Source organism: Rhamphochromis sp. 'chilingali' (assembly GCF_963969265.1).
Source record: "Rhamphochromis sp. 'chilingali' genome assembly, chromosome: 10".
Lineage (NCBI taxonomy): Eukaryota > Metazoa > Chordata > Actinopteri > Cichliformes > Cichlidae > Rhamphochromis > Rhamphochromis sp. 'chilingali'.
The window spans coordinates 23321004-23340374 of NC_137937.1; the positions used below are offsets into that span (position 1 = coordinate 23321004).

General features: G+C 42.5%; 2 protein-coding genes across 6 annotated transcripts in view; one reads left to right on the forward strand and one right to left on the reverse strand.

Moving 5' to 3' along the window:
• ntrk2a (neurotrophic tyrosine kinase, receptor, type 2a) overlaps positions 1-4072 on the reverse strand; it is a 114318-nt gene extending 110246 nt beyond the window's left edge. For all 3 annotated transcript variants that reach the window (XM_080893789.1, XM_080893790.1, XM_080893788.1), the window contains exons 1-2: positions 3712-4072; positions 684-758 (exon numbers count right to left, since the gene is read on the reverse strand). In XM_080893789.1, coding sequence (XP_080749915.1) covers positions 684-758; positions 3712-3971 — 335 coding nt within the window. In that variant the 5' untranslated portion in view covers positions 3972-4072. The remainder of the gene's footprint in view (positions 1-683; positions 759-3711) is intronic.
• Positions 4073-8015: 3943 nt separating this feature from the next.
• LOC308404113 (solute carrier family 28 member 3-like) overlaps positions 8016-19371 on the forward strand; it is a 43419-nt gene continuing 32063 nt past the window's right edge. For all 3 annotated transcript variants that reach the window (XM_080893977.1, XM_080893981.1, XM_080893980.1), the window contains exon 1: positions 8016-8133. In XM_080893977.1, coding sequence (XP_080750103.1) covers positions 8050-8133 — 84 coding nt within the window. In that variant the 5' untranslated portion in view covers positions 8016-8049. The remainder of the gene's footprint in view (positions 8134-19371) is intronic.

Consider the following 19371-nt stretch of genomic DNA (forward strand, 5'->3'; position numbering starts at 1 on the left):
TTTATCAGTTAAGGTGAGGCTGTAAGACAATATTGCCGTTTGGTGCGATGTTATCTCCTGCAGCTGATGGTGTGGCATCACTTGGGCTGAGTGTTTAGTCATTAAAAGTGTGAATCATAACAAAATATTGTTGTATGACTAGTCAGATCACACACTATTACATTAACACAGCACAGAGTGTAAGTGTTTGTGCAGCGTGTCTTAGACACACGGGACATTTGTTTCAGATAGAAGCTTAAACACAGCATTTAAGACTTCCTGCATTTATAGCTGTTTTCCCATGAGTCCAGCCACAATGAAAACCATACAGCACACTCACTGTGGATATGTGCTTTGTGCTAATTTGCTTGGCAAATGGGATACTGGTTGAGAAATTAGGTAGCATTTTCCTAACAGATTTTATCTTCAGGGTAGAAGAAAGTGGTTGCTAGTGGTTATAGTTTTTTTTTTTCTTTTAAAGAAGCAAATTAAGATAAAGAAGTGCAGAACTGGACAAAACACTGTGTGATGCAGTGATAAACACAACAAGGCTGAAATAAATGAATAAGACTAGTAAAAAAGAGGAGAGAATGTACATAGAAATGCTGCCTATTGTTTGGGTCCAACATTGGACAAGAACACTTTAAAATAATGCAGACAGACCTCAAAGGGTACATGGGTAATATAAGCCATTAAAGACTCACAGGTTCCTGAGATTCTTGTAGTAGTGCAGGTCTTTGTCGCTGATGGAGGAGAAGCTGCTCTGGTTTGCGATGTAACTGTCAAGAGAACCAAGCGTTGGTGAGACGGCTCATTTGTTAACAGGTGGAAGCATAAACAGAAGCATTTCAAAAAGTCAGAGGGACCAAAATAAAATAATAATGAAAAAAAAGGACTCTGGAAAGCGTGCAGGTGGTACGTAGGAGATGGGGGGGGGCAGTGAAAAAGGAACAGTTCTCGCCTCTTTTCCTCAGCAGCACTTGTGCATGGCACTTGATTCTAGAGCCAGCAGGAGATGATTGTGGGCAACTCCCTTGGGTGAATGAATTTAGCTGTGCGAATGTGTGCTGGAAAGCAGTATATGCGATCTTTGAATATCACAGCTTCGGGATCGGATTTCTGAGAACATTTAGAGCTAAACAAAAGCTCTGGACAGTCTTTCCCATCAAGGGAACACACTGTAACAGTCACAGCACCGCCCTTTGTCCTGCACTTATTGCACATACTCCCTTGCTAAATCACAAGGTCAGTAAATAATGTGTTTTTTTCCAAGGGGGTAGACAAGCAGTGAGTGAGAAAAACCATCTCTATTGATTGATTTGTTGAAGGCTGTAGAAATGAAGGAGCAATTCTTTTGGGAAATATTGCAAATTCATCAGGTGTAACTTTTAGTTCATGTTTCTCAATGTATGCCATAATAATTACATTTTAGTTGATGCAAGTGAAAAAATAAATGAGTTAGGACTGAAGGGACAGCACATGGCCTGTTTAGCAGGGGGGTCCTGGTGAATTTAGGGGGTTGCTACCATAGTAGCACTGGTCAGTGTGATTGCTCTAAATTGCAATGCAATTGGTTTGGCTTGCATATAAAGTGGATGTTGTGTTTACTTCCGATTACTTAGTGTTTTGCTGCCTGTTTTCTGCCCCTTTGAAAAAAAAAGGGGGGGGGGGTAAGTAACATAGATACAGGTGGTTAAATAAGAATATAATTCCTTAAAATAGTACACCATGCAATCTGCATGTCTGGGGTGCTGCAGAAAACCTTTTGTGCACAACACCTATCCTTTCCTTCCCCTCATTTCCCATCACAATCCACTAGAAAAAAAACGTAGGGAAAAAAATCTGGTGATAATGAAATGTATCTCTCAATAAGGAGCACACTGTACTACTAAAGCCTGACGGCAGTGATGCATGGACAATGTGACAAAATGATTTTAGTGGAACGAACTCGTTTGCGATCGGAAATAAATCACCAATTAGTCACTCGGTGTCTGCTCTTAAAAAATAAAAATAAAACAAAATAAAATAAAATAAACACCTGCAAAAGAGTCTAAAGGGGAACAGCAGACAGTCTTGATGAATAATAACGCTGCTGTCAAATAACACAAGTGTGCACATGTTTGACGAAGCCGTCGCTGAATGTCTGTTTTAGTGAGCTGGCAGGAATTTAACTGAGCTTTTAAATAACCATTATTATACCCACATATGTGCTTTAGCCTCCTTTGTCTGTCGGTGTAGGGGTACAAGCGTGAATATACAAACTCTTTCTGTACGCGTGGTTATGTTTTCAGTATTTAAGCAGGAGGGCATTTTCTGTGCGTAACAAAACACATTGCCATTTATGATTGTCTGTATTATCCAGTCATTAGCACAGCCACCTCCCTGAATCCCCTCTAAAGGATATTTTCTTAACAGATGGTGACTAAGTATGATTTGTTTGGAATTCTGAGCATATACATACCGCAGGCTACACATTAGGGCACAAAAGAGACATCACCGCAGACTGTGTGAGCTGTTACACCCATACAGCACATCGATTTCTGACCAGTTGTTGAGGATTCAGATCAACTGTCATAAACTAAGTCCAACCAAAAACGGCACATACGACAGGGCGCACGATGACCTACAGTAGGTTTTTTTTGGGGGGTTTTTTTGGCAAGGTCGTTCGGAATTAGCAGTTCCACGGTCATCAGTAATTTGTCTGTTTACATTAGCCAAGCACTCAGTCAGTGCTTTTCACCACACTGGCTCATTCAAAGAGCTTCCAAGGCTTCTCCAAGGCCGCCGATAAAAACTGTTTATCTCCGACATAAGTCATTACCAACAAGGCCGTTTATCTTTGCCAAGAAATATGCTGGCGCAATTAAAAACCTTAATCTCCCGTTTAATTTGTCTCGGCTGCAGAGGTGCCTCAGCTCATTTTCAGGCCAAGTGACGTTTCATTAAATGTGAGTGGAAAAAGCTCAAATACAGCCCGGAGAGGAGATGATACAGTACATCTAAACACACACTGAGATTTATGGCATCTTGCGCCCGACCAACCTTAAAGAGACTGCCAGCAAAATGTTGAGTCTGACAAGAAAAACGTCACTTTTCTTTTTTTTCTTTCTTCAGCATCGATTCTCTCCGCCTGTGTGGTTCATTTAGATAGCCTACACTCATATAAGCCATCTTGGGAAGTGTCTGTGCTAATATTTGGACTGTAGTGTCTGGCGTCTCCACACAAACACGAGCACGTACGCGCGCAGACTGAGCTGTCTATTTGTTAGAATAAAGCCCATCAGCTTCAGTTGCATTTCATTTCTAAACGAGCTTGTTTCCTCGCTGGTGCCGAAAGACTGATGTGCCCCTTGATGCCAAAGAGTCTGTTATGCAATGTGGGTTGCACTTGATGCCTTTCTGAGGCAAACCCTTGCCAACGAGGAAAGAAGTGTAGGCTGTCGGTTACTTAAAATCCTACCTGAAGTGATATGGATTTACGAATTCGCTTTAAAATTCATTCATCACATCAGAAATAAACAACATTTGGGCCGCTTTCTTTGCTGACTGTGTATCTGTCAGCTCCCCATACAATTGGCTGAATAGGGGTGAAGGATGCCGTTTCTTTATTTGGGAAGTTCTGGGAAATGTGGGCCGCTGGAAAAGGATAAAGTCGGGAAAAATATGCTGATTTGCCCCTGATGCATTAGCTTCACATCTCTCCGTGAACCGGTGCTTATGAGGGAAACTCACATGTCGGTGATGTTCTCCATCTCTGCCTCGGTTTGCAGGACGGGGAAGGCATTGATACCCCGCTCCGGGTCCACGCAAGAAATCCTGGTGCTGCTGCAGGAACAAGAAGAGGGGCATGCCTCGGCGGACATCCACGGATCACCCGAACCTACCGCCACCCCGACTACCAACACCCACCACCACCAGCAGCAGCACCGCCACGACCCAAACCGTCTCCCCGGCGAGGAGAGAGCCCCGCTCCCGGGTCTCAAGGCGCTCATCTCGGGTGCCGCCAACTTCAGCTATAAGGCTCGCTGAATAGCTCCACGGCCCGGCCCAGGTTGGCTGGGATCAGCCCCGGTTCGGCCAATAGAGGAGAGGAGAAATAAAACAAAATCCGCCGCTGAGATGGATGCAGGCTACAAAACCATCGACCTCTCCGGCGATGACAGACTAGAAGGAGAGAAAGGGGTGGGAAAAAGAGAAAACCGGAGAGCGTGTAGTCCCTTCCCCGTGTGATTCCTCCAGAATCCCCCAGTCAGTCAGCCAGTTAGTCAAAATCTCACTGCCACACTGGCAATGTGTGCCAAGGAGGATCGCTCTCGCTCTCCCCCTCTCTCTCTCTCTCTCAGCTGACAAGCACCGGAACCTCCTCCCGACAGAGTTGTCGTGTGTGGAGGGTAATTTTCGGTTGTTGTTAGTGGTGGTGGTGATGTAGGTGTACAAAATGACAGTCAGAAGGTGAGCACCGCACCTCACCTTCGCCGGGATGAAGAGGATGAAGGAGCATCAATGCACGCCGTGAATAAACATCACCGATGCCCTCTTAGAGAACCGGTTCTCGTACCCTGCTCTCAGGAAGGTCCGGGGGAAGGGTCAGGGGAAGAGCACAACTGTTTCTTGCTCAAGGGGCACATCACCAAAGCCTGTGCTCGCTCTCCACGCGTGTTGTCTGGTTAATAATTTATCCTCATTTGGTTTAGTTAAGTTTCCTTGTAGCAAGATGTGAGCGTCCTTATCTGACATAAAGAGAAAGACAGAGGCGTGGAAAGACCTGTGCTCTGAACAGCTTACTTAATTTATCCGCTACCTGGCTTCAGATCGTTGACTAAATGAGATACAAGGGGCTATCAATTTAGAGGCTCTAATTGTCGTAATCATTCTCATCAACACTGTTGCCATCGTTTTTATGATTATCATCTGGCTGTAATACTTCTGGAACGGTACACAGCTAATCAATGAAAAACAAAGCTGTTTTTCGCAGTCGCTTCCTATTTAATCCTCATTCGACATGTTAGAGTAGCCGACTGTGTTTAAATATCCTGGAGCTTTATTTCTAACTGAGCTGAGAGATGCTTAAAGATGCAGGCTGGATGTAATATGTACAGAGAAAGAGTGAGCAATCACTGATCATCAGGTCTTTAGCTGGCATGTACTTCACCTGGCGTCACCATATTAAATCATTAGGCCATATTTCATAATGATCAGAGGCTCTCAGCCAAACCAGACCTGAATCAATAACATGTCATCTTAGAGTGCAAGTTATACGGCTGTATGCCAGTCACCCTGTTGCTATAGGCCAGATCTCCTTCAGCTGGATGAATTGCTAACATAAGAGTTGGTCTCTCCCTGCTCTCTACAACTGGAGAACAGAGCTACTCCTCCACAGTCGTTCACCTTATAAGTGAGAGACAGAGGATGACAGAACATCTGCCTGCAAGCAGCAGAAGCCCCAGCACACCACATCTGCGAGGCTCCCTCTCCTCTCCTCTCCTCTCCTCTCCTCTCCTCTCCTCTCCTCTCCTCTCCTCTCCTCTCCTCTCCTCTCCTCTCCTCTCCTCTCCTCTCCTCTCCTCTCCTCTCCAATGTTCCGTCCCCCATGTGCAGCTCTAATATGACGTTTGTGCTGACGCACAGGCAGTGCTGCTGAATAGAGGAGCGTAATTATGGAGCCCTGTTTGTGTGCAGACCAATCTGGTGGGTGTCTGCCTCACAAACTGGGGTGTATGCACTCTGCACAGAGCAACGTGGGTGTACCAATTAAAAAAAATTGTGTCTGACAAAAACAGAATATTCAGATTCCTCTCTGCTCCTTTACAGGATGCAACCTGTGTTACAGGTCTGTGATATATTAATAACACCAGGCGAACCGTCTGTCATCCTCAGAATGGGTTTTCCATACAGCACTGTGCGCCTACCACAGCACACAATACATTTGGCTTCTTGTGAATCAGCATGTTTCATGGTTTAAATCACCACTTTCAATGTATTTAAACTGTACGCGCATAAATTGACATTCAAATATGTTAAAGGTGTCTCTTTGGACGTTTCATTTGGCAGCCATACCCCTCTGGCAGTTAGTATAGGGTTTAATCCATGTCATATCTTGATAACCCTTTGCCAAAAACGAGCTTCTTTGAATAAAATAAGCAGCTTATCTAGAGTCAGACTTTAATTATTGAAATTAGATGGGACATTCCTTTAAAGTACTTTCTTTTGGATGAGTTCTGCCTCACAAAAAAGAAAAGAAAAACACATCCATTTGCAAAATGTTAGTGGGTGAGTCATAAATGAATCAGCTCTAGAAATAAAAATCAGAGATGGCATTTAAATATATAAATCTGTTTATTAATAAACGATGAACTCTGTTTGAGGCTGATGTATGTGCGCATTCTCATGATGTCATCCAGCTCCCCCCATAACAGCATGGCATCATGATGTAAAGATCTTTGCCTCTGGCTGTGTGGAGACTGGTGAATTGCATCGGTTTTCATTCATTATGCTCACAACTATTTTGTATCTTTACAAGTATTTGCAAATAACCATCAAACTGGGGCTACAAATAATATTCAATTAATCTCTTGATGGGTCCATTTAGATACAGGATTAGATTGCTCCCAGAAATATCCACTTCGAGGTGATGACAGTCGAGTATACAATCATCACAGTCTCCCCTGTGTTCCTTTCAGATCAGATGTTGTTGAATCCCAATCGCCTATTTTATCGTCACAGTCATTCGTTGTTGAGTCATAATTGCTTTGGCCGCTGCTTTGCAATCATGTCGCTCCATTAAAGCCACCTGTGCTGCTTCCTGTTGTTGCATCATATTCTGTTCTTGGGTTTTCTTTGACTGAGAACATAATATGTGTACTTACGGCTGTTACCTCAGGTTTGCACAAGATGAGGAACAATGTCTTGTCATTTTCAAGTCCAAACTTTTACCAGAACTTGTTACGGTTTATTTATTTGGGACCAGAAAGGGGCTGATATGCTGCTTTAGCCCAAAGCTGAGAGTAACAGAACCCGGGTCATGACTGGAACAGCAGACCAGTGAGTAGATGGGAGTATGTAATGAAAACATCGCTGAGGTGAATGTGTTTCTTCTTTCAGTAAATGTGAGGCGGTTTGGCACACAACACACAACCCGTGGAGAGACAAACCTCAGTCGGTCTGGACTATTTCCCTCCTCTCTTCTCTTTCTAATGTACTTTCTGGCTACATCAAAGTATGAGGAGATAGTAGTCTTCAGTGGAACCCACAAGTCTAAAAATTGTCTGAATGTCACTTTCTGAACAGAATTATTACTGCAGAGCTGTGATTAAAAGGAACAAATGCATGACATGATGAGCAATTTTAATGAAAGGAAGTAAAATTTGGAAATTGTTCTTAATTTTCTTTTAACTTTAAGAAAGTCAAGTTAAAAGTTTTCTTTATTTTTCTTTTTTTTTGTCAGTGGTTCAACATGCCTCCAGTTATGCTCCGCTGTTATCGATTTTCCTACATATAAATGTTTTGTTTTGATGTTTCTTTACTACTGTGGTTTTGTACAGCATGTCACGGGGGTTCGTGAACTTATTTCAACCTCTACAAGTCATTTGAATTGTGGTTCTACTGACAGATTATACACCAGTGCTCTCTAGTGGCAGACGGGATACTTAAAAAGCCAATTTTCAGAAGGTACAACACAATGTTTCCAGTGAGCTGGGAGTTTAATCTAATAAGTGATGAACTTCTGCTTTGTTTCATTTTAGAAAGTCTGCACATATACAGAGTGTCCTCTCAGGCTGCTAAAGGACCAAAGGAAATGACTGAAGCTTTTAGAAAGTAATGCACCAATAACCATCCCTGTCAGCAAAAGAACAATGAAGTATCCCATCTGTGACTTTTTAACTACATAATCTGATCATCCAAGCAGACAGCAGTCCAAAAAAAGAAGAAGCCATTTAGTAGCCATGCATTAGTAACAAATAGTGGACACTATTCGAGAGGGGAGTGAAGTCAGTTGAAAGGAGGAAGGGAGGGGAAAAGGTTGGGACAGGTGGGGTTAAAGTCTTCCAGTGAGTGCCTGACATACAGTCAATGAAGAGCAAGGAAATGGAGCTGGATATAATAGAAAATAAGGATGGAAAACAAGGAAATGACAATGAGGCCTTTGAATCAGAGGTAAGTAAGGCATAAAACAATCTTAAAAGAACTGGAACCTTTTCGATCATTTCGATTACAAGATGGTTTGAGCTACGTTTGTTTGTTTGTTTTATATTTAATAATTAAAATAACATCTATCTTCTGACTTTTACTGAAGTTGACAATAAACTTTGAGGCTTCTGAGGACAATTAAACCAACTCAAATGTTTTTTGAGCTAGAGCGGCATATTTACACCTGCAGCCAACACATGGAGATTCACCCTTGGCACGGTGATTACAGTTAACTAAAAACTGTTACGGATTCAAATATTGGGGATGGATACAAGAGGAAAAACCACAATAACAACACTGGTCCGGCCGGGTTGAGTCAAACGATGATTTTAATGATCACACGCGTGGGAGATGGACACCGTACGCAGACAGCATCAGATCTCAAAATGGTGGAGCACTGATTAAACTCTTATAGCCTCTAGTGGCCCCACCTTATCATAAAAGCCTGAACATTCACATTCTTTCTCTCACACAGCGCCTAAGCTACAACCTTGGCTCCCTGTTTATCTGCTCCTGCTGAGTTGGGGCAGAAAACTCCAGTATGTTCTGTTCTCTTCTACTCAGACAAATAAGGCGATGACTTTCTGCGAACAGTATTTCTTATAACTCAGCAGTATAATGCATCATAAAACAATGTCATTCATTCACAATAAATCAGCAGTCTAATGTAATGCAAATCAGTTTAACAAATGCAATAGTTATCACCTTCTTCTAATTCAGGAGAATAATGCAAACTAAAACTACATAATAATTCACAATCTTCAATTAGGGGTATAACATGGCATAAAATAATATTATAATCCAACATTCCCCCTGATGAGCTCTTTAGAATAAAGAGCTCACCTACACCCTGTAATCCAGTGTGGCAGGGTTCATTTCTTCTCACTCCTGAGGTCCTTTGTCCCCCTGATGGGCGAACCATATGTGAGATGACCTCTGTGTTTGTGCAGTTCAGATGCAAGAAAAACTATTATTACAACAGTAGCCGGTACAGATGACACCTCCATCACTCCCCAGTTCTTCCACAGCTTTATTTTGGTGCTACCTTATACCCTTCAAACGTACCCAGACTAGAACCTCTGTCCAAGGAGCTTTTAGCCTTTATTTTATCGCTGCAGCTACCAGTGTCTTCCAGTTGGGTTATCCTCTGCTCTTCTTTCTTCAACCTCAGGGGTTAGACAACCCTTCAGTCGTTGCACAGATCAGGGGATTATTCTGCCCCGATTTCAAAGAACGATCTGTGTATCCTCGGGTCCTGTGTGTCCTGTGTATCCTCCAGAAAAAGGAACAGGAACGTGTCCCCCTTTTGACCAAGAGCCTCTCGAACCTCGTTGGTCTGGTGTTCCTGGATTTCCGCCAACCCCTTCATGCTTATTACTGTGTTTATGGGATCCATCCTTTTGAGGTGACTAATCGGAGCCCAAACGCCATGACACTTGGACCCAGTTGGTGTCTCGGCAGTCACTGTGTCTGTCTCTGTTGTGAAGGATCCTCGTATATCTGTGACCTCATCTGGTGTCTGTTCCTTTCTCTGTCAGAGACAGAAAACCAAAACACCTCTCTGCCTAGCTCTAATAATTTAATGTTGTTATCTACTGATCTTCTGGCGATTCAGAATTGGTTTCGAATATTCAGAATGTCCCAGGGACTTATTCTAATCATATCCTATGTGTGTGTAAGCGTGTTTGCATTTAGCCCTCTGCACTCAAAGTCAATACCTGCAATATATCAGTCCGGACCATCACGCCAAACGAAGCTTATGACCTCCAAAAGACCGAGTGCCGACTCATTATAAGCACATTTGCAAGGTGTGTCTGAAAATTATTAAAACCACTCATTTTAACAAAAGACATCAAAAACAAATTAGCCATTTTTAATCCTAACATTTGCCCCCCAAAAATCATGTGTTTGCTTCCGCCTACTGTCCCACGGTTTCCTCTCCAGTGTGGTACTCAGCTTCTCATGAACACAGGCATTTTATCATCTAAACGCTATTCAGTTCATTTCAATGATTAATGCTTAAACATGGAAATAATGATTTATGCTTCTCACTGGATCTCTAAAAAAGTCCGGAAACCTCTTGGGTCACTATTAGCTTAAGCTTTACCATACCTAAGTTATTAAAACACAAATGAAGTCATAAAAATGTTCATATAATCCTTGTTTGATGTTAAAACTCAACTCCCCCCCCCCCCTTTTTTTGACACATTCCCATGTGTCAAATCAACGGAGCTAGAAAATTAAAAGAAAAGCTTAGTGACCTCATATCTTAGAAAGTATGAGACCTTCTCCTATCCAGTGTCGTTGCTCCAGTCCTGTCAGCCTGTGCCAGGGAATGAAACCAATTTAATTGTCATGTTAGATCTGTTCAACTCCTGGCTCCGCCCAGAGGCTGCGTCTGCAGAATTGCCAAGAAACAAAACCTGTAATAATATGAACTTCACTTGAATATGAACTTGTTGACTACTTTTGACACAGCAAAGGAATATCCTCTCCTTCTCGAGGACAGGCACTGACTCCCACTTATCTCCTGGAGCCAACTGTCCCTTATGGAGACACAATATTGCAGCTACAAGGTTTTGCAGATTGTTAAGTTTTTGTTTTTTTTCTTAAATTTTATTTTTGCATTTAAATTAAACATAACATGCTTATACAAAATCAACCAAGAACAATTACTGTTTTTAACATTTGTGAACTTATAAGCATGAAAGGGAAAAAAAAAAGAAAGGAAAAAAGAAGAAAAAGAAGAGGAAGAAAAAAAATAAAATAAAATAATTCACGCGGAGTGTGAGGCATGAATTATGATCAGTTATTTTTTTAAGAATTCTAGAAATGGTTGCCAAATCATACAAAAACTCGCCAGTTTCCCCTCTCTATCAAATCTCATCTGCTCCACCCTGGCCACAGACACCATCTCATTAAGCCACCTGTTAAAACATGGGGCCGAAGAAGACCGCCACTGTAAAAGAATAAGTTTCTTTGCAGCCAGCATACCCATTGTAATTATCTGTTTTTGTGAAAAGGAAAAAGATTCGACTGATGCAAATGATCCAAGTATAGCCAATGTACCATCACGTGGTACTTTTTTCCTAAATTGGTTTGAAAACCACATAAAAATCCGGCTCCAAAAAGCATTCAAAACCGGGCAATGCCAAAATAATTGTGCAAGGGAACCTTCACCGACTTTACATCTGTCACATAAGGGGGATACAGAATTATAGATCCGGTTAAGTTTAAGTTTAGAAAAGTGTAGTCTATGAATGACTTTAAACTGGATTAGTTTATATCTGGCATTTATTGAGCCTTTCTGAATATTGGACAAACAATTTGACCATTGGTCTTCAGACAGAGGGACCCCGAGGTCTTCAGCCCATGTTTTCTTAATTCGGTCGGAATCAACTGGGATTGTAAAGCACTTAACAAACTGAGATATCAAACGTTTAAAATCTGCTTTCCGAATTATATCAAAGTAAGTATAACTTCGTGGCTTCAGTGGAAAGTCTGAAAAGTTTTGTTGAACAAAATTCCTTATTTGAAGATAACGAAAAAAATGTGATTGAGGTAATTGAAACTTTTCTTGAAGTTGAAGGAAGGACATAAATTTGTCATCTGTATATAAGTCCTCAATGTATTTCAATCCCTTTTCCCCCCATTCCATCCATTTTACCTGGTTTAAACAAGTAGTTATGTATTATTGGCATTCCTACTGAAAAATCAGGTAGTTTGAGAGATTTCCTAATTTGACTTAATATCTTTAAAGAGTGTTTAACAACAAAATTACGACTGAGCGAATTGTTAAAAGAACCCGTGTTAGAAAACAATAAGACCGGTAATGAGGCTTCAGATACTGTTGCTGCCTCTACCTGGAGCCAGATCGGAAGCTTGTCATGGCGATAATCAATAGGCGAACCCCACTGCCAGTGCAATAGAGCTCTTGAATTTGCTGCCCAATAATAATAATATCTAAACACAGGGAGACCTAACCCCCCGCAGGAAGTGTTTTTTTGAAGATGAGCCATGGATATCCGAGGGGGTTTTCCTGCCCAAATGAATGAGTGAATCAATGAATCAAGCTGCTTAAAAAATTTAAGTGGCAAGTGAATAGGAAGGTTTTGAAAAAGATATAAAAATCGTGGCAAAGACACCATTCTAACTGCATTTATTCGACCGATCAGAGACAGAGGAAGCAGTTTCCATTTTCTAATATCCTCTTTGAGCTTATCCAGCATTTCCAGGAAATTCAATTTATAAAGGAGTTTGGGATTTTTAGAGATCTTAAGACCAAGATAGGTAAAAGACGTAGTTACTAATTTGAATGGGAGTGAGCTGAGGAACTTTGGGCATAGATTATCTGTTATTGGCATAAATTCAGATTTATCCCAATTGATCATATATCCTGATAATTTCCCAAAGTGTTTAATACAATTTAAAAGATTAGGGAGTGAGATTTCTGGTTTGGAAAGGCAGATCAGTAAGTCATCTGCATACATGTTAACAAGACTTTCCACATTCCCAAATTTAACTCCCTGTATACCTGGGTGGTTTCTTATGTTAATGGCTAGGGGCTCCAGGGCTATATCAAAAAGAAGCGGTGAGAGGGGATCCCCCTGTCTCACCACACGTTGTAATTGAAAGGGAGAGGATTTATCTGCATTAGTGAGAATATGTGCAGATTGTTAAGTTGATCTGTGTGTAATGCTCTGAATCAGGTATGTAATATTAAATGAATGTCGTTTAATTAACTGCCACTACTTAAAACTTAGCAAAAAATATAACTGAATAAAAGATCACAAAGAAAAACATGATATCAGTGTTATGTAAGCGTGTGCGGCCTTCTATGCTCGAAGTCACCCCAGTCCATAGATCAGCCAAACATCACGTTGACTGTAGCTTTTAACCCTTATTAACTTGAGCACAACTCTATAACGAGCAACAAACTGCAATATGTATAAAAATGATCATGGTTACACCTGCAATGAAAGATCATATGATTATCCTGACACCTGTAAATAGAAGATTAACCTGAGGTTATAACAATCACTGGAACACAAATGTTAGTATAATGTCAAAAGATTCAATAAATGATCAATGCAATGCTTGTTATATGATTCTGATGTAACAATAATGCTGATGCTAAAATAACAGTAAAACACCCCCTTTTTATCCCGTTTATAAACTTGACACATAAACGTTTATAAATGCCTCTTTTAAATTTTATTTTCCCCCGTTTTTCCCTTACTGACCACAGCAGGGGAATCTTAGTCTTGATTCAGCCATGAATCCAGCTCACCTGATTCATCACTGAGCCCCACCGTCACTGGTGTCTGACAGGGTGGCGCTGCATATTCTTCCTTTAATGTCACTATTTTCAATCTGTTAATTAGAGTACTTAAACATGAAGTAGACTGCGTCCACAACAAGTCAATACAGCTGTAAATGTGGCCAATTATCAATCTATTACCAATCAATAACAAAAAATAGCTTTTATTTTATGCATGCTTTTAGTCAACCACTCACCCAGAGGATCTCCAATCCCAGAAAAATCCTTCTCCTCATGTAATGAGTCTGTCCTCCTTCCATGCCCTGGTAACTGGTTCATTCAGAGCCATATGATCTTGAAATATACATACAACTAGGGCTGGGCCATATTATACCGTATATAATGTTAGGCAACAATAGGAAAATGAAATATCGTGATAGAATATGAGTAAAATGGGCATGCGCAGTGCCTTTGTTTTCATACGTACATGGCCGATTGTTGAGTGAAACAGATGAACCAGAATTGGTTTGAAAAAATGGTGCAACTTCAGTGATGTGGAACTGGTTTGGTGTTTGTCCGTCAGATACACGACAAAGCAGATTTTTTGCAGAACATGCAAGCGGCCGTCGTTATTGTCGTATTTGTCGGACTAAGATGCTCTTAAATCTGGGAGCAATCTGGGTCCTAAGCTCCATATCTCCATAAAAAACTGTCTAAATTCTTTCATCTTTAATAAAACGATCAGCATTGCTGCTTTATCAGGTGTAACTATGAAGTTCAACTTCCAGGTAGGGATGGGTATCGTTTAGGTTTTATCCGATACCGGTGCCAAATCGGTACTTTTGAAACGGTGCCGGTGCTCAAACGGTGCTCAAACCGGTGCTTAAAGAATGGAGAACACAAAATTGGTCCAAAAACCTCTCATGTTCAGCTGTTTTTTGTAAAAAGATAACAATGTTAGCCTTTTCTGCAGCTATGGGGCATATATGGTATCACTCTTGGCTGGAAGCAGTGCTTAAACAATGGAAAAAACACAAACTTTGTCCAAAACCTCTCATGTTTAACTGTTTTCCACTTTTTCTTTGGTCATTTTAGCCTTTTTGGCCAGGGTGAAGGGAGTATCTGCCATCAAACAAGAAGAGAGCCGCATGTAGCTATGATGATGTTTGCTAGTTCACCTTACATGCATTAATGTAATAACGTGGTTAGCCTACTCAACGTAAATTACACACGAACAACATTAAGCTACTCACGCAGAGAAGAACGGCTGCTGCTGCATCATCATCCGTCATCATTTCTGCTACACTGACAGGGCTAGGGGCCAGGACTCTATTCTTCGTGTTTTTGGGGGATGTTGCTAACTCCGGGTCCGATAACAGGCAACTGGTTACTACCGTTTATGTCAGAACACCGGTACCCATCCCTACTTCCAGGCATCCATGAAAACAAAATTTATTACATTTAACGGAGTTAGAAGTTAGCAGGAAGCTAGCGGAAGTTAGCTCGCTAGTTTCGCTAGTTACCTAAGCATGATATTGCATGTTCTGACTGAGAGATTTCTGAAAAAATTCAAACGTACAGCTCTGCTATCACTTCCAACATAAATGAAGACAGAAAACTAAACAGCAGTGACGTTTGTAGGGTTACTGAAGTTGGGCTAGCTGGTATATAATGATGTGCTACGTGATCGCTAGCGACACAGCTATGTTAGCATAACATAAACAGTGAAGCTGGAGGACGAACACTAACACTTTTCCACTTATAAAAGTTAACGTTAAGGTTCCTGATAGTTAGAGACAAATGCAATCGCATAGCAGGATGCTGTAAACGGACCAAACTTCAGTCAGGAGAACAACTGAGATAATCCATCCACAATACAAGGTTAGTCATTAATATACTGCAACAACATGGGAATAGAGCAGCTGCCAGAGAATTCAACATTAATGAATTAAGGTACAGAAGTGGAGGAAGCAAGAAAAATGAGTTTAATAAAGTTTGATTTATCTGACTGCTTTGTTTCGCTTAATGTGCCTTATAATCCCGTGCACCTTATGGTCCAAAAAATACGTAGGCTACTGCACACTGCAGTTTAATGTTGCAATGCACCTCTTTTTAACTTCAGTGGATATTATACATGGTTATGCTCAGGATATGTCAGCCCATTTCTACTGGAAATGCCTTTTGGTTAAACTTTCAGCAAGGAATTTGCATTTGCACTGTTACATTTTTATAAAGCTTTAATGTACATAAAAACCAGCTTTTTGTTTAAGTGAAAATAAATGGAAGGTTGTCTTTTTGCACTAGTAATGTTGTGGAGTTGTATTTTGTCTCGCATCAATTATATCGTCAGTTATATCGTTATCGCAAATTTTCAAATATATATCGTGATAAATATTTTTGGCCATATCGCCCTGCTCTACATACAACAAGCCAAACCACACCTTGGTCACACCAACCCTTTTCCGCCCTGAAGATGTCCAACATGGCGATGTCCAGACATCTTAGTCTGGACTGTCAAAGGTGACTTTAACGCTGACTGTTCCGACAATCCATTTTATAACATTTCCTGGTCAGATTAGCCAATCTCTGCACCAGGGTTTTAATCATTTTGCAATTTTCATTAGTTTTTATTTTTATTTAGTTTTGACTCCAGATTTTATATCAGTTGTAATTAGTTTTTACCAATTGTTTGCTAGTTTAGTCTAGTTTTTATTTTCTGAAAATCCTTAGTTTCAGTTTAGTTTTGATTAGTGTCAGTTATAGTTTTAGTTGTGTTTGCCAAAATTAAGTGTAACAAAATCCCAGTTTCATCATATCAGTCATGCTCTTCTGCTTATCCTTGGGTATTGAGACAATTAACTCTTGCAGCACCGGGTGTTCGTAATTTTGGTTCAAGTGAATTGATAATCTTTTTGAAGGCAATTGACTCACACAGTTATGTAGATGTCCCTGTCCTGTTGTCTCGGGATGCATCACGCTGCCTTGCCTGGGGTTAGCTTCTGTTTCTGGGGCTGAGGGTTGAGTGCGCTCCCTTACCTTTTCAAGGTAAGCTAGGTTAGTCTTCTTGTGTGAGCTTTTCAAGTGCACTTTAAGGTTTGTGGGATTTTTTCCCTTTATAAATGTCCCTCATAATTTGTCTCTTTCCACTACAAGACACTTGCTTTATCCAAAACACAGTCATATTCAAAGTAATCCCAAATTGGACTCTGGCGCTTTCTCCCGACTTTTCCTGACATGATTCTGCGCGTGGACGGAGCAGCAACACAGACAACTCGACTAACGTACTGCCCCCTGCTGGCATAATGAGACAGCAAAAATCTGGAAACTAAACTTCATTTTCACCCTAGACTATTGTAGGACACGCACACATCAATGAAACTAAACACATTTTGCTATAAATTCAGTTAATTTTAGTTAGTTTTGTGAACACTCATTACAGTTTTAGTTAGTTTTCCTTTTTTTTTTTTTCATTATATTTCCGTTAACGAAAATGTTTTTTCACTTCTAGTTTTCGTTATTTCATTTCTTTTCGTTAATAATAATAACCTTGCTCTGCACACTGGAATAAACATAATCAACATGATCAACATTTTACTGCGTGTTAATTCACCATCTTATCGATTCAAATGCTCCATCCTTATGTGGTTTGCGACATTATGTTTATCCACTCCGTCTCTAAATGTTTGAAGAATTTTCAAGTTTGGGGTCAAATTTTGAGAATTTGACCATAAGTGAAAGTTATGGTGTTATCACCCCCTTCGGGGCTTACCTTTCCCAGTTTTGATGATATTCCTCCCTATTCTTTGCAAGTACCCCCTGTTGGTGGCGAGAAACTGTTGGTGTGGTCAAGTGGGTGCTGTAAAAACAAAAGCTCAGGACAGAACAGTTATCAGTCATGTACTTCATGCAAAATTAGCATATATCGAATTTCATATTGATCCTCTGAGTGTAATGGTACATTTTAATTTGAATTTATCAAAGCTAAACATAATAATTTTTCTTTATTTTACTCTTGTTCTTGTGCAGCACCACCTCCTATCACATGCCCCTGTCGGTTATATCTCTACCTTTCTGAATTATGGACTATTTCAATGAAAGGACCTAAAAGACAGGGACCAGTGTTTATCATTACATATCTCCATTTTGAGTGTGACAAGTCTACCATTTCCCTGTTATCCATAGATATTACTAGAGTTTTTTGGCTTTTTTTTTTTTTTTTTTTTTACCTCTGTTTAAGTGACCAGTTAATTGACTCTTTACAGTGGCCTGCTATGGTTAATAATAACATGTTCAGTCATTGTCAGCGGTGTGTGTGGAGGCGTGGAAGAGATGACCCAAACGCTGGACTCACGGTGCAGAAATGAAGAGGATTTATTGGAGGGTAATGAATAAAGCAGGAACGATGGAGTAGCTGGCTGGCTGAAAGACTGGAAGAATGGCTGGCTGACTGACTAACTGAACATACTGGCGGAGAGACACATTACCATCAGACGTACATCAATGACACGACAGAGAACTGGTGAAACCGAGGAACTTAATACACAGGTTGAACGATGACAATGATTGGAAACAGGTGAGTACAGGGCTGAACATAATCTGACTAATGACAGGGGAGACAAACTGACACGGGGAAAAAAAAACAGGAAGTGAGAACATTAATGTGGCGAACTAAACTGAACATGAACAAACTGAAATCACTGGGTCAACGACCCAGGAACCCTGACAGTAACCCCCCCCCTTCAAAGGCCGGCACCTGACGGCCAAAAGAAAAAAAAAACAAAAAACAGAACAGGGCGGGCGGAGGGGGCCCAGGACGGAGGGACGGAGTCCACACAGAGACAGTTCAGGTGGGCGGCCAAGCAGCCCGAGACGAGACAGTTCAGGTGGGCGGCCACGTGGAAGGCAGCAGCGACCACTGAGCCGGTCCAGTGGGCGGCTGCGGCGGTCGAGATGAGACAGTTCCGGTGGGCGGCCACGTGGTCCGAGGCCGAGACGAGAAAGTTCAGGGGGCCGAGCTTGCGGACGGCAACGACGTGGACACAGTTCGGGAGGCCGACCGTGCGGAAGGCAACGGCGACGATGACAGCGCTGGTCCGGGGGCCGACCGTGCGGAAGGCAACGGCGGCGACGTGGACACAGTTCGGGAGGCCGACCGTGTGGAAGGCAACGGCGGCCACTCAGGCGAAGGCGGTCCGGGGGCGGCGGCCACTCAGGCGAAGGCGGTCCGGGGGCCGGCCGTGCGGAAGGCAACGGCGGCCACTCAGGTGAAGGCGGTCCGGTGGTCGACCACGCCGGCGACGAGGAGCAGCTGTAGGACCAGGCGAAGCAGAAGCCGAAGCCGAGGCCGGACCAGGCGAGGCAGAAGCCGAGGCCGGACCAGGCGTGGCAGAAGCAGAGGCCGGACCAGGCGAGGCACAGGCTGAAGCTGGACCAGGCGAAGCAGAAGCAGAGCTAGGTGACAGCGAGGCAGCCGCAGGTGGTGGCTGGACGGGCTCCTCGGGCCCTCCAGCTGACGTGGCAGGAGGCTGGACGGGCCCCTCGGACCCTCCAGCGGAGATGGGAGGCTGGTGCGGTCCTCCTGAACCCCCAGCTGACGAGGAAGGTTGCTGGACGGGCTCCTCGGGCCCTCCAGCTGACGAGGCATGAGGCTGGACGGGCTCCTCGGGCCCTCCAGCGAAAACGGTCTCAGAACCAGTGGGTACTGGAGCCCCTGGCACACACAGGACAGAACCAGCAGGTGCGGGAACCTCTGGCAGGGAAGCGGCCGGGCCAGCGGGTGCGGAAACCCCTGGCTGAAAAGCAAGGTAGCTCACAGCTGGCTCTGGGTGCTGTGGCTGCAGGTCCGGGAACTGAACAGGATGGTGGACGGGCGACTGGACTACAGGGGACTGGAGGGCGGGAGGCGACTGGACTACAGGGGACTGGAGGGCGGGAGGCGACTGGAC